General features: G+C 40.7%; 1 protein-coding gene across 2 annotated transcripts in view; it reads right to left on the bottom strand.

The window, feature by feature from the left end:
- Positions 1–11,878, bottom strand: part of LOC126092978 (chromatin assembly factor 1 subunit B) — a 54,337-nt gene extending 42,459 nt beyond the window's left edge. The window contains exons 1-3 of one of the 2 annotated variants that reach the window (XM_049908689.1): positions 11,695–11,878; positions 11,442–11,578; positions 3,607–3,739 (exon numbers count right to left, since the gene is read on the bottom strand). In XM_049908689.1, coding sequence (XP_049764646.1) covers positions 3,607–3,739; positions 11,442–11,578; positions 11,695–11,698 — 274 coding nt within the window. In that variant the 5' untranslated portion in view covers positions 11,699–11,878. Of the gene's footprint in view, positions 1–3,606; positions 3,740–11,441; positions 11,579–11,657 lie in introns of both variants that reach the window. The other variant, XM_049908690.1, reaches the window with a different exon arrangement.
- Positions 11,879–12,662: the final 784 nt, after the last annotated feature.

Raw genomic sequence — 12,662 nt, 5'->3', positions numbered from 1 at the left:
GACAGAACACCTTCACAGTTGTGGAGGCACCTTCAAGTGTAAGGTGGTTCAGGGGATGTGCCTGATGTCACCTTGTGGACATCAAACTTCCACTGAGCTGGAGCTCCAGTTACTTTCACACTTTGCCGACACATAGGAATCTGAACTTCAGTTGGCAGATCATGTGTGAAGTGTCATATGCCACTGACAGCTTCTTCATATAGATGGCTCATTGCCTGTTGTTAAAGTTGGTAAGAGTGCTCCGGCTTCCTGTCCACCACCTCTGCACCTGGCTGGTAGAGGTTTCACACGAGTTGCTGCAACTCTACAAGCTACCTCTATGCCACCTGGTGGACAGCCACTGGCACCACCTGTTCCTTCCTCTGTTGCTCCCCCCCCCCCCCCCAAACCCCTACTGCCTCATGGCTGACCTGAAATGCTGTTTGTCAGATGGATCAACTACATCACAACCCACTCTGCGTCCAGCATACCCACTACGCTGGTGCCACATGACCCTTGCCGCATCACCGAGGGTCTGGCATACCTCCCCCCTGCGCCTTCCCAAACTCAACACGCAACGGCTCGCGGCAATGCTAAAGGCCGCATTAACTCACATCAGTTATCTAACATGGCAACTCCTCCCATTAGCAGACACTGTGTGTGTGACTCCACCAGCAAGCTCATGTTACTGGTTGACACTGAGGCTGATGCCAGTGTACTTTCCCCCTCCTGCACTCCGAGTCTTCTCCCTATGGTGCTAGTTCTTCACACTACCAACAGCTCTGACATCACTGTCCTAGATGGCACTGACCTCCAGCTCCAGCTTACACCTGAGCTACAATTCCCTTGGACCTTCCATGCAGCAGATGTGGGTGGTTTGATCCTCAGGTTCAATTTCCTTAAGGATTGCAGTCTCTCTCCCAAAATGCATTTGGCCGCCATACCCCACCACACAACCAGGACATGCAGTCCCAATTGCCTACCCCTTCACCTCCGGTTCAGTGTGACCCGCTTTTTCACAATACCTCCGAGTACTCCCACTTGACACCAAACTTTGTCAACTAGCTGACATTGCAACTCAGCACTCTAACAACAATATCCTGCATCAGCTGATTATCAATGCATCAGCCAGCCTGGTGTGTCCTCTTCGCATGGTCGATGACCTCAGCACTTCACATCACAGGTTCTGCCTTCATCAGGGGGCTAATACGGTTGCCGCCAATTAAATGTCTCTTGTGCACGCCGTTCTTCTCTCTTGGCCTTGGATGGACAAACGTGCCTGCAGACTGGTTTCCCAGACATTCAAAATCTGCAACAAGACACTAAATTTACACTGATAGTGAAATCCCACTGTCTTTCTGGCTCTTCACGTCCACTGCTGTGTGATACCCTTATGGGTACTCTCCATCCCCCGGTTCCAGCCTCCCACCGACATATAGTTTTTTAGGCCATTCATGTCCAGGCACACCCAGAAGTAAGGCTACCATACGTCTCTTAACAGAACATTTCATCTGGCCTGCAGTAAAAAACAGTCACACCTGGACGTGCATGTGCTTACCTTGCCAGTGAAGCTAGGTTGGTTGTCATGTTCAACTGGATTTAGGACAATTCGAAATAAGGAAAGGATGGTTCCGTCACGTTCACCTCGACCTCGTGGGTCATCTTCCTGCTTCCGAAGATTTTAGGTATATACTATCAGGCACTCATCATGCCAGCAGAAGTGTGGAGGCTGTTCCCCTCTCAGACATATCTGCCAATTTGGTTGCAAAGGCCTTTGTCACTATGTGGCTCTCCCACTTTGGTTGCTTCTTTTTTTATCTTGACTGACTAATGGAGACTATTCGAGTCGCATCTCTTTACCAGGTTAAGTGCCCTGTGTGATGTCAACAAATTCCATATGACCACATACCACTCCTAGAGCTATGGACTGGTTGAGTGTTGGCACCACACGAAGTGGCTCTCATGTGTCACACTCAGGCTCCTGTCAGAGGCCCTTCTGTAGGTGTTACTCGACATCCGCATAGCCTTTAAAGATAACTTATAACCTTCCTTAGCTGATATCTTATATGGTGAGGTTCTGATACTCTCTGCCAAGTTTGTCGAAGACTTCAAGCTTCCCTCCCGTACAAAGTTTCTCGCAATAGGTGAGTGCGTCCATTCGCACATTGCCAACAACCGCACTCCGCCTCTACATGTTCACACTGTTTCTTGTGTGTTCGTACACAAAGATCGAAAACACAGTGATTATGTTATGCTCCGAGATGACACGATGGGGTAGCATTACAAAATCCTTACTCCAACCAGCTAAGGATGCTTCAGCACACAAGTAAGACAAGACATTTGCCTCAATGGGAAACAACAGATTCTGTCGCTCAACCAAGTTAAACCCGTTTTGACCCTTGACAAGGAACCTTCGACAATATCTAATTCTGAGATATCACCCACGGGCTTCCTCCACATGCACCGATCAAATGTCTTCAGAGTTCACCTGCTCCTGTGCATCCACTGACATCAGTGCTCTGTGTAATGACTCCCTGCCAATGTGTTCTATCCCTGTGTGACCTCCAATACCATAGTCACCTAACTCTTCTCCCAGTGTTGCCCTCTTCACAGTGGACATCTCTCATTTTGTAAGGAGGATTTCTCTTTCCAACTCTGAGGTGGCACCCTCTCTGTTCTCCATGCTGCTCCACCTATGCTCGATGATTCAGCAACTGCCCACACCACTTTTCCATTCCTTTCAGCTTCTGAATGACACTGACGAAGGCAACATTGCAGCTTCCATCGACAACATTAACCTCTCTATCACCGAACCCCTCATTGTGCACCCTCCCTCTAAGGCACGGGACCCAACAATGGCTGATGCTTGCATTGTCCTCTTTGGCCACTGGACTATGTGATCTCCAGGATCTGCGACTTCATACCACCTCAAGCCTCCAGTCGTGTCTCCCTCATGGGCCTGCCACGACACAACCTAACCTATCTACCACAGCACTGGCCCTTTCCTGCTCCGTGCTCCACAACAAGAGGGGGTGGGGGTTGATATTAGGGTGGCCCCCTCTGTGACAATTATCGACAGCAATTCAAATACTGAGAGTCTGCCTAAACTGTTGCAAAGCTCAGTGACATCATCTTTGTTTCAGTCTGTTTTCTCTCGTCACTGTGATCATTAGCAAATTACGACTGTCTCAGTGTGTCATAATAAATACATCTTGTTATATAAAGTGGTGACGTATCATTATATTCACCAAGTAGGTCCCAGTTCTCAAACCCACAAAGAATACTGCACAGTAATTGCAGTATCACTTGACCCTGCTTTCATACGTGACTCTACCTTTGATTGTATGGGACATCTTTGAGTGGACTGTAGTGCCAGATGGATGGATGGTCAATACGTGAATGTTTTTGAATCTGTAGTAGCCTACATCTTATTTTAAATGTCAAGAGTGTTGGCTCCATCCATTCATTCTCTAAAATGGGTAGAACAAGTAACACTTAAGCAGTTACGATTACTATGGTAGAAAATGAATATTAAAAGTGAAGAATTCTGATGACAACACAGAGTCTAGCATTGCACACAAAGGACACTTCTTGGTAGCAGCTATATTTTAGCAGGAGGGAACTTACCGTCATCTCCAGAGGCGAGAAGTTCACCTGTTGGTGAAAATCTGACAACATTTACTGCTCTCTGGTGCCGTTGTAAGTCAGATGCAAACTCTATCTCAGCTAATCCAGATTCCTTCTTGTGTATGTACCAAATCTATGTATACAAAATCAAAAAAATGTATGTAAGATGCTAAAATAGTTTGGGATAATAAACTAGAGAAAAAGACAAAGATATTTACAGTGACTGAATATTTATGATTTTTGTAACCTTTCCAAAAACATCAATTATTATGCATGAAATTAAGCTTGAATACTAACTAATTAATGAGCCATTAAGATAAAATATTAAGTAACTCCAGTATGAATTGAAAGCTACAACCAAAGTTGTTTGTTTAATTTCAAACCAGAAAAATTTAAATCATTATTGCTTCTACAAGGTAAATTACATTAACGGAAAAAAACTACGTATAGCTCTCAGCTGCAGCTTGTAAACTGAACTGTAACTGAGCATTTCTGTTTAAAGAGGAAACTAAGGATACATTTTCACCAATTAGGATCAGGAAAGATGCCAATAAGAACCTCAAACTACTTATTAGGCACAAGATTTTAACTGTGTGCAAACTGCACAGCATAGTCACCAAAAGAAATAAAATTAATCAATGTGTTTCTTTGGATGTTCAGCTTATAAAAACTGACAGTATTGTAAGGTGCTTAAAAATGTTATTAGGAAGGCAAAGAGTACATGGCACACAAATAGAATAGCGAATTCACAGGATAAAATTAAAACCATATGGTCAGTTGTGAAGGAAGTGTCAGGTCAGCAGCACAACGTTGACAATATAAAGTCAGTTGGTAGAAATATATTTCTGTTACTGATAAATCAGATATATGTACGATATTTAACAATCATTTTCTGAGCATTGCTGGTGAATTAGATAAAAATTTAGTTTCTACAGGGAATCATAACTCTCTTGGCAAATGCCTTTCCGAGATTGGTGTCTGAAATACTCCTCTGTGATACTGACAATAGGAGGATTGAAACAATAATTAAATCATTTAAGACTGAGGACTCATGAATATGAAGGAGTGCCTAGCAAAACATTAAAGTACTGTGCTGCACATGTTAATACCTATTTGTAATTTTTCCTTTAGGAATGGTCAGTTTCCTGAATGATTAAAGTACTCTGTAGTAAAGCCACTTCATAAAATGGGAGAAAGGGATAATGTAGATAATTTTAGACACATTTCTATGCCATCTGTGTTTGCTAAAGTTATTGAAAAGGCTGTATATGAGTAAGGATAATAGATCAGTTTATATCACATGATTTGCTATCAAATGTACAGTTTGGCTTTAGAAGTCATTTAACAACTGAAAATGCTACATTCTCTTTACTCTGTGACGTACTGGATGGGTTAAACAAAAGGTTTCAAATGCTAGGCATATTTTTTGATTTAACTAAGGCGTTTGATTGTGTTGATTGCAAAATATTTCTCCAGAAGTTGGATCATTACGGAGCTCACAATTTGTTCACCTCTTACTTTAGCAACAGACAGCAAAAGGTCATTATTCACAGTATTGGGAATGACTGTAATGTAGGGTCTGAGTGGGGTACAGTCAAATGGAGGGTGCCCCAAGGAACTTGACATGTAAATAAAAATAAAACAAAATACGAGATTTACAACAACAACAAATCCACTCTGCAGTAGCCATGAAGAAACTACACCTCCAATTAGAATATCCCTACTGAATTTAGTAACAACAGCATATCAAAGTAACTGCTAGGCAATTCTCAGCAATACGTGCAACAGACACTATAATTCCCGATAACAAATGTGCCCAACTTTTGAAAGTGCCATCATTCCTATGAAAGCGATACTGTCCCAGCCAATTAGCACCAGACACCTGAAGCCTAGTGACTGTGTTCAGGCACCACAATACTTCGGTACTCAGCAATGAATGACTTACAAGCACAGAAGTCTATGCACTATGGTTCGACACAGAGCATACAAAAATTTAACATACCAGTTTTCATTTATCTTTTACAGCTGTCAAGACACTTAAAATCTAGTTATGAACTTCAGTAATAAACATTTGTTATTTTCACAACACTGAACAGTGGAAAGCAGTCTTTAAAACAGTGTATTAAGACCACAAAAGCACCTCAAGTAAAACTATATGCAGAAAACTAAGAATAGTACAGTACTCACAGGATAAAATCATTACCATATGCAAATAAAAAAACTGCCATTTTAACCTCGGGCAATTAATGAACAGAATACTAATTACGGAAATACACAACATGCCAAAACAACTTGTCTGCTTTGACCCAACAATGCCATCAAAATAGTTTACATTAAGTTTTTCTTTAAGATATGTCCACATGATGCCTTTTTCCTTCTGTGCAATTGCAGATACATAGTAATAAAAGGGCATGCACAAACAGTTTGTGGAAAGGACAAATGTACACATGGGCGTTCTCGTGGTCACATGTTGCCTCATTGGGCAAGCAGTCTGCTGTGAAGCCCCTTCTTAGATTGGGAGGCAGTACTGCATTTATCACGATGAAAATGTTACAAAAACAATGCACAAGAGACTGCAGGTAAAATAGTATCTGAACAACAGAGATTCAAGAAATACGAAGTGACAACAATACTTTGTAGTTGTGTAGACTTCCGCAGCCAGAATCAGTCAACGTAAAAGTTTTGTGGGTGTGGTACTGTGTCATAATGTATAAAACTACTGCTGCTGGGTCAGAAGAAGGCCGCTGCCACCGTGGGCGAAACATTGGTATTTCTCCAGGAGCAGTAGTTCTGTACATTATGACATGGTACCATACCCAGAAAACTTTTATATCAACAATACTTTGTTTGTAAATTTCAGGGGCTCACAGCAAGGTTTTAGATTTTCTGTTCAGTTCATAAATTTTTATTCAAATGTACAGAAACCAGATGGCAGTTATAAGAGTCGAGGGACATGAAAGGGAAGCAGTGGTTGGGAAGGGAGTGAGACAGGGTTGTAGCCTATCCCCAATGTTATTCAATCTCTATATTGAGCAAGCAGTGAAGGAAACAAAAGAAAAATTCGGGGAAATACGGAAGCGTCCGATCCCGCCCGTCTGCTTTGACCCATGACGTCACAAATATGGCGGAAACAAAAACAAACACACACACTTTCCACAAGAAGCCTAATGACACTAACGGGACAAGCGCGGGAAATGGGGTGTTTTGGGTGGGGGGGTGGGGCAAACTAAATATAAACAAATTTAGACGTCTTGCGTAGCTACAACGTGTAAGTGAAGACAGCCATGCATGAATACCCACCCACCTCCCCAGTGGTCGTAACCCCTGCAACCCATAGAAGATAAAGATGCTTCAGTAGCTGATTAGTGTTTTTTGTCTTTTTTTAAAAAAAATCTCACGGGATAGAACGAACAGATCAGAAAGATAAATATAATAAACTAAAACAGAAATTGGAGGAAACATAATTAAAATAAGTAATAAGCCTTTTTAAATTAAAAAAAAAAAAATCTCACGAGATAGAACAGATCAGAAAAGTATATAAAATAAGATAAAACAGAACTAGAGACAGCCACACTCAAACCAAACTCCGCGCCGCCATGACGTCACACACAACAACACCCTTACGTCACGGGTCAAAGCACACGCGTGGGATCGGACGCTTCTGTCGACCCAAATTCGGAGTATGTAAAAACTTTGAGGTTTGCCTATGACATCGTAATTCTGTCAGAGACAGCAAAGGACTTGGAAGAACAGTTGAACGGAATGGATAGTGTCTTGAAAGGAGGATATAAGATGAACATCAACAGAAACAAAATGAGGATAATGGAATGTAGTCTAATTAAGTCAGGTGATGCTGAGGGAATTAGATTAGGAAATGAGACGCTTAAAGTAGTAAAGGAGTTTTGCTACTTGGGGAGCAAAATAATTGATGATGGTCAAAGTAAGAGGATATAAAATGTAGACTGGCAATGGCAGGAAAGCGTTTCTGAAGAAGAGAAATTTGTTAACATCGAGGATGGATTTAAGTGTCAGGAAGTCATTTGTGACAGTATTTGTATGGAGTGTGGCCATGTATGGAAGTGAAACATAGACGATAAATGAGGAGGTATTGAATAGAATTGGGGAGAAGAGAAGTTTGTGGCACAATTTGACAAGAAGAAGGGACCGGTTGGTAGGACATGTTCTGAGGCATCAAGGGATCACCAATTTAGTATTGGAGGGCAGCGTGGAGGGTAAAAATCGCAGAGGGAGACCAAGAGATCAATACGCTAAGCAGATTCAGAAGGATGTAGGTTGCAGTAGGTACTAGGAGATGAAGAAGCTTGCACAGGATAGAGTAGCATGGAGAGCTGCATCAAACCAGTCTCAGGACTGAAGACAACAACAACAACAACATACTGCAATGAAAATTTTTGGTTACTTACTCAGTGATACTAAATGCCTGACAAAGAGTAAAGAAAAATTTGAAAACAAAGTGAAGAAGTTTCCCCCTTGATAACTCTAATTCCATAGAAGAATTTCTATTACTTTAATGTACAAATGGGGGTGTGTAGGAATTACTAACTCACATCTATATTTTTTTTAAAGAAAAAAGAAACAGTGATGTGAATATAAAACGAATCATTCCACATCATTACAAGCCATCACACAAATTAGCTATGGAAGATGAAGCCACTTTCACCACAAGGAAGATTTTGTCTTCACATTTAATGGCTTCACCGAGACAACAAATTGTCACTCACAACAAAACATACACCCCAAGCTTCACTACAGAACATATCAGCGTGTTGCTTACAACGTTCAAAAAATGTCTGTTCTGTCTCTATTTGCACATTCACATCACACACAGATCATCATGCCACAGTTTAATACCAAAACCCTGTAGGCCTACTGTTAGATTCAGCCTATCTAGATTATTCACTGGTAAATTCTATTCAGTGGAAGCAAAGCAAAGGACAGATACCAGTATGACAGTCAGCAACCACCAATCTCCAAACTAAAAATGTCAAAAATTATAAGAGCAAATGCAATATCTATCTTGGTGGCAGGTCGACAGAAGCATCCGATCCCACGCGTCGGCTTTGACCCGTGACGTAAGGGTGTTGTCGTGTGTGACGTCATGACGGCGCGGAGTTGGTTTGAGTGTGGCTGTCTCCAGTTCTATTTTATCTTATTTTGTTTACTTTTCTGATCTGTTCGTTCTATCTCGTGAGATTTTTTTTAAAATTTAAAAACGCTTATTACTTATTTTAATTATCTGTTTCCTCCAATTTCTGTTTTAGTTTATTATATTTATCTTTCTGATCTGTTCGTTCTATCCCGTGAGATTTTGTTTTAAAAAAGACAAAAAACACTAATCAGCTACTGAAGCATCTTTATCTTCTATGGGTTGCAGGGGTTACGACCACTGGGGAGGTGGGTGGGTATTCATGCATGGCTGTCTTCACTTACACGTTGTAGCTACGCAAGACGTCTAAATTTGTTTATATTTAGTTTGCCCCCCACCCAAAACACCCCATTTCCCGCGCTTGTCCCTTTAGTGTCATTAGGCTTCTTGTGGAAAGTGTGTGTGTTTGTTTTTGTTTCCGCCATATTTGTGACGTCATGGGTCAAAGCAGACGCGCGGGATCGGACGCTTACGTATTTCCTTGGTGGCTATACACTGTAAGATGCTCCAAAGGCTGAAAATAATAGGGCTTGAGCACTTTTAATTCTCTACTAATAAATAATTTCAAAAACCCTCAAAGCAAAATGAAAATTTGAATAAACAGAAGCCTATCAGGCCGAGTGACAGCACAGACGAGCATCTAACACATCAAAGACAAACTGAACAATGAAAAATTCAACTAAAAGTACTAAGGGGGAGGGGGTAAAAAAAAGACCCCCATGCTAAATTACATGTCATTTAAAATAAATATGAGTAGTTGAACTGATGAAAGTCCAAAGAAAACATCAATTGCATGGGACATTATTAAAGATACATTAATCAGTGAACACTGTTCTACAACTACATACATACTCCAAAAGCCACCATATGATGCTTGGCAGAGGGTATCTTTTACCACTGATAGCCATTCCTTTCCTGTCCCACTTGCAAATGGAGCAAGTCTATATGCCTTCGTATGAAACCAAATTTCTCCTACCTTGTCTTCCTGGTCCTCATAATTTTTTGTTGGCAGCAACTGAATCATTCGGCAGTTAACCACAAATGCCTGTTCACTATATTTTCTCAATGACGTTTCACGAGGGAGGGGGTCATGTCTTCCTTCCAGGGTTTCCCTTTTGAGTTCACAAAGCACCTCTCTAATATTTGTGTGTTCATCCAACCTGCCATTAACCAGCAAGTCTGAAATACTTAAGAATATCTTACTTTAATCTGACCAAGAGAGAATCCGAATCACTATCAGTAGCCTATCCAAGAATGTGTCACTGTATTGTTTTACACAAGATATCCATTATATACGAGCTACATTGTGTGTTAGCTTCATGACCCATGGATCATGTTCACGTTAAACATCGCAATACAGGATACACCAAGTGAACAGATGATTGCAGACAATAAAATATATTTGTTTGGCTATATGCTAGCCATTTGAAGGTTTGTAACTGATAAATTATATTCAAGAATTCATTTATGGTACAGGAGGAGATTTTAAAGAGAAAAACTTTAAATTTGTAAACACTTCTACTGAGTCAGTTTTACGACTGTATATTTCGCTCCCTTCTGTGCCAAGATTTAATATGTGCTAGAGGAAGTGAATGTCAGTTTCTCCTCTTAGCACTTTATTTGTGTGACTTAACATCCTATTGTTACCAAGTCCATCACAGACCAGGCACACACTGTGATTGAGCAATGATGAGAAAAGAAATTTGCCAGGACCTTTTTCAAGAACGCATCCCAGAAGTCATCTAATTTAAGTAAACCACAGAAAACCTATATCAACATGGCAGGAATCCCATTCTCCCAACAGTGTAGTCAGAGTCATAACTGCTGCACCATTTCCCTTAATATCATTAAGCTCCATTTCTTACGCAGCTAAGAGATTGAAAAATATTTGAACTGTGCCTTCATTAATCAGGTATGTACATCATTCAAATAGAAGATGTACACGTATAGTACAGGTATTATTCTGTTCCACAACACATCTTGCCACAGCTACATGACTCGCACACTGCTGCAGACAATTAATATATGTACCACCTGATGATCAATCGCCACACGGTTCGAAACCACTAATGGAACAATAATAATAATAATAATAATAAAATAATAACAAAAAAATTAACCGAAAAACAATAGGCGACTGGCTGCAGCAATTTGAAGAAACCTTTATTCATCACAGTCGCAGTCCTTACATAAAATGGATAAAAGTTTTATAACAACCACCATCCGAGTTCCCCTAAAGTCCTACATTTATGAAGAAATTATCCGTAAGAAAACCAATACATATAGCGACACAAACACAGAGACAAAAACAAAATTCGCAGGTCTTATTTTTGGTTCTCAAATTTCAAAGTTATTCAACGAGATCTCTTGTTTTCTCCTACAACTTCCATCACGATGGTGGAAGGCAGGGCTGCTTCGGGCATTTTACTATTCACCTTAATAATTATATAAATTTTAACCGACACGTACAGAACTTCAAACTGTTTTTATTAAGAAAACTGTGTTCTCAGGCACCACGCAATACGAAAAAAGAGGGCTAACAACTACGCTACGACACGATTAAAAAAAATGTCGGCACAAAATGCCATGATTAAATAATCGTGGCTTTGATATCGTATGAAAGAACTCTGAAACAAAGAATGCCAGGGCTATCATAAAATTTACTAACCACAACATGCGAATCCGTGCCGCCGGAGGCAAGCCTGTAAGGTCCCTCGTCGTTGTTACGTCCTGGCTGAATATCAATACTAAGAACTGGATCTCTATTATGCCACGATATTTCGGGTATTGTACACTTCATTCTGCCTGTAAACAAAGTTAAGGGTGACAGCAAGTGCTCCCAAAACACGAACTGGGACGTACAGCCCACCGGAATTACACTCACATAAAACAATCTGATCACTAGAAGTTATTGTACATACACATAAGTACAAAATTATATTACACTAATGACATTTCCCGAGACACATGACATGCAATGAACGCGACATTCACGCCTTGCGTCTTTTTTCGCGCTAAAACTCAACCAGAGATGTTTACGCGAAAACTACCAACTTCATTGGATTCCAACAAATATAAGGTAAAGTACCCATTTTAGCGATGCAACACTACCAGCGTAAATTCACAGTTGCAAAGTGCCTGTTTTCTCTGGATAAAAACATAATCTATATCATGTACGGAATTTAATGACTACAGTCACCGACTCAAACTGGACGTCAACGGAACGGAACGAAATGGAGTGGCAGTCGAAATCACCATCGAATGATGACGGAACACAAACACAACGTCGCTTCGCCCATAGCCTAGTTTTTTGGAATTATGTGCAGCCTTCTAACGAACGGTAGAAGTGCGATTATGGGATGCCGTATTGTGCTAATTATCTTGTGGATGTCTTTGTGCAGGTGAACAATATCTTACTAGCACAGTCTAACGTACTAGTGTGCCTCATAGTTTTACATCTTTGACGCTTCCGACTGACACACCATCTTTCATTACCTTTCGTACATCACTTTGTGTCTCGCTATTATTGTTAATGGAATATGTTCTGTGACTTGTGTTTCAAGTGGCTTCTCCTCCAGTCTATGGAGATCACTGGCCCCACCAAAAGTCCCCAGAAATGGATGTCATACCTACCAAACTACTTAGTCAGGATAATATCTCACCCCCTTTGCTCAGTTATTAATAGAGAACTTGAAGAACGGCGCTTTCTGGATACCCTAAAGAACACAGAGGTAAAAAGCTTTTGATTAGAAAATGCCCAAGAAAAGAAATCGAGAACTACCGCGAAATCTCCATTCTTCCAATTTTTTCATAAACATTTGTGCAAGCGGTGTAATGCCAATTAAAAAATTCTATAAAAATCAATCATAATTTCAGATGATCAATACAG

This window comes from Schistocerca cancellata, chromosome 1, assembly GCF_023864275.1.
Source record: "Schistocerca cancellata isolate TAMUIC-IGC-003103 chromosome 1, iqSchCanc2.1, whole genome shotgun sequence".
Classification (NCBI taxonomy): Eukaryota; Metazoa; Arthropoda; class Insecta; order Orthoptera; family Acrididae; genus Schistocerca; species Schistocerca cancellata.
This window is presented reverse-complemented; position numbering and strand designations above follow the sequence as displayed.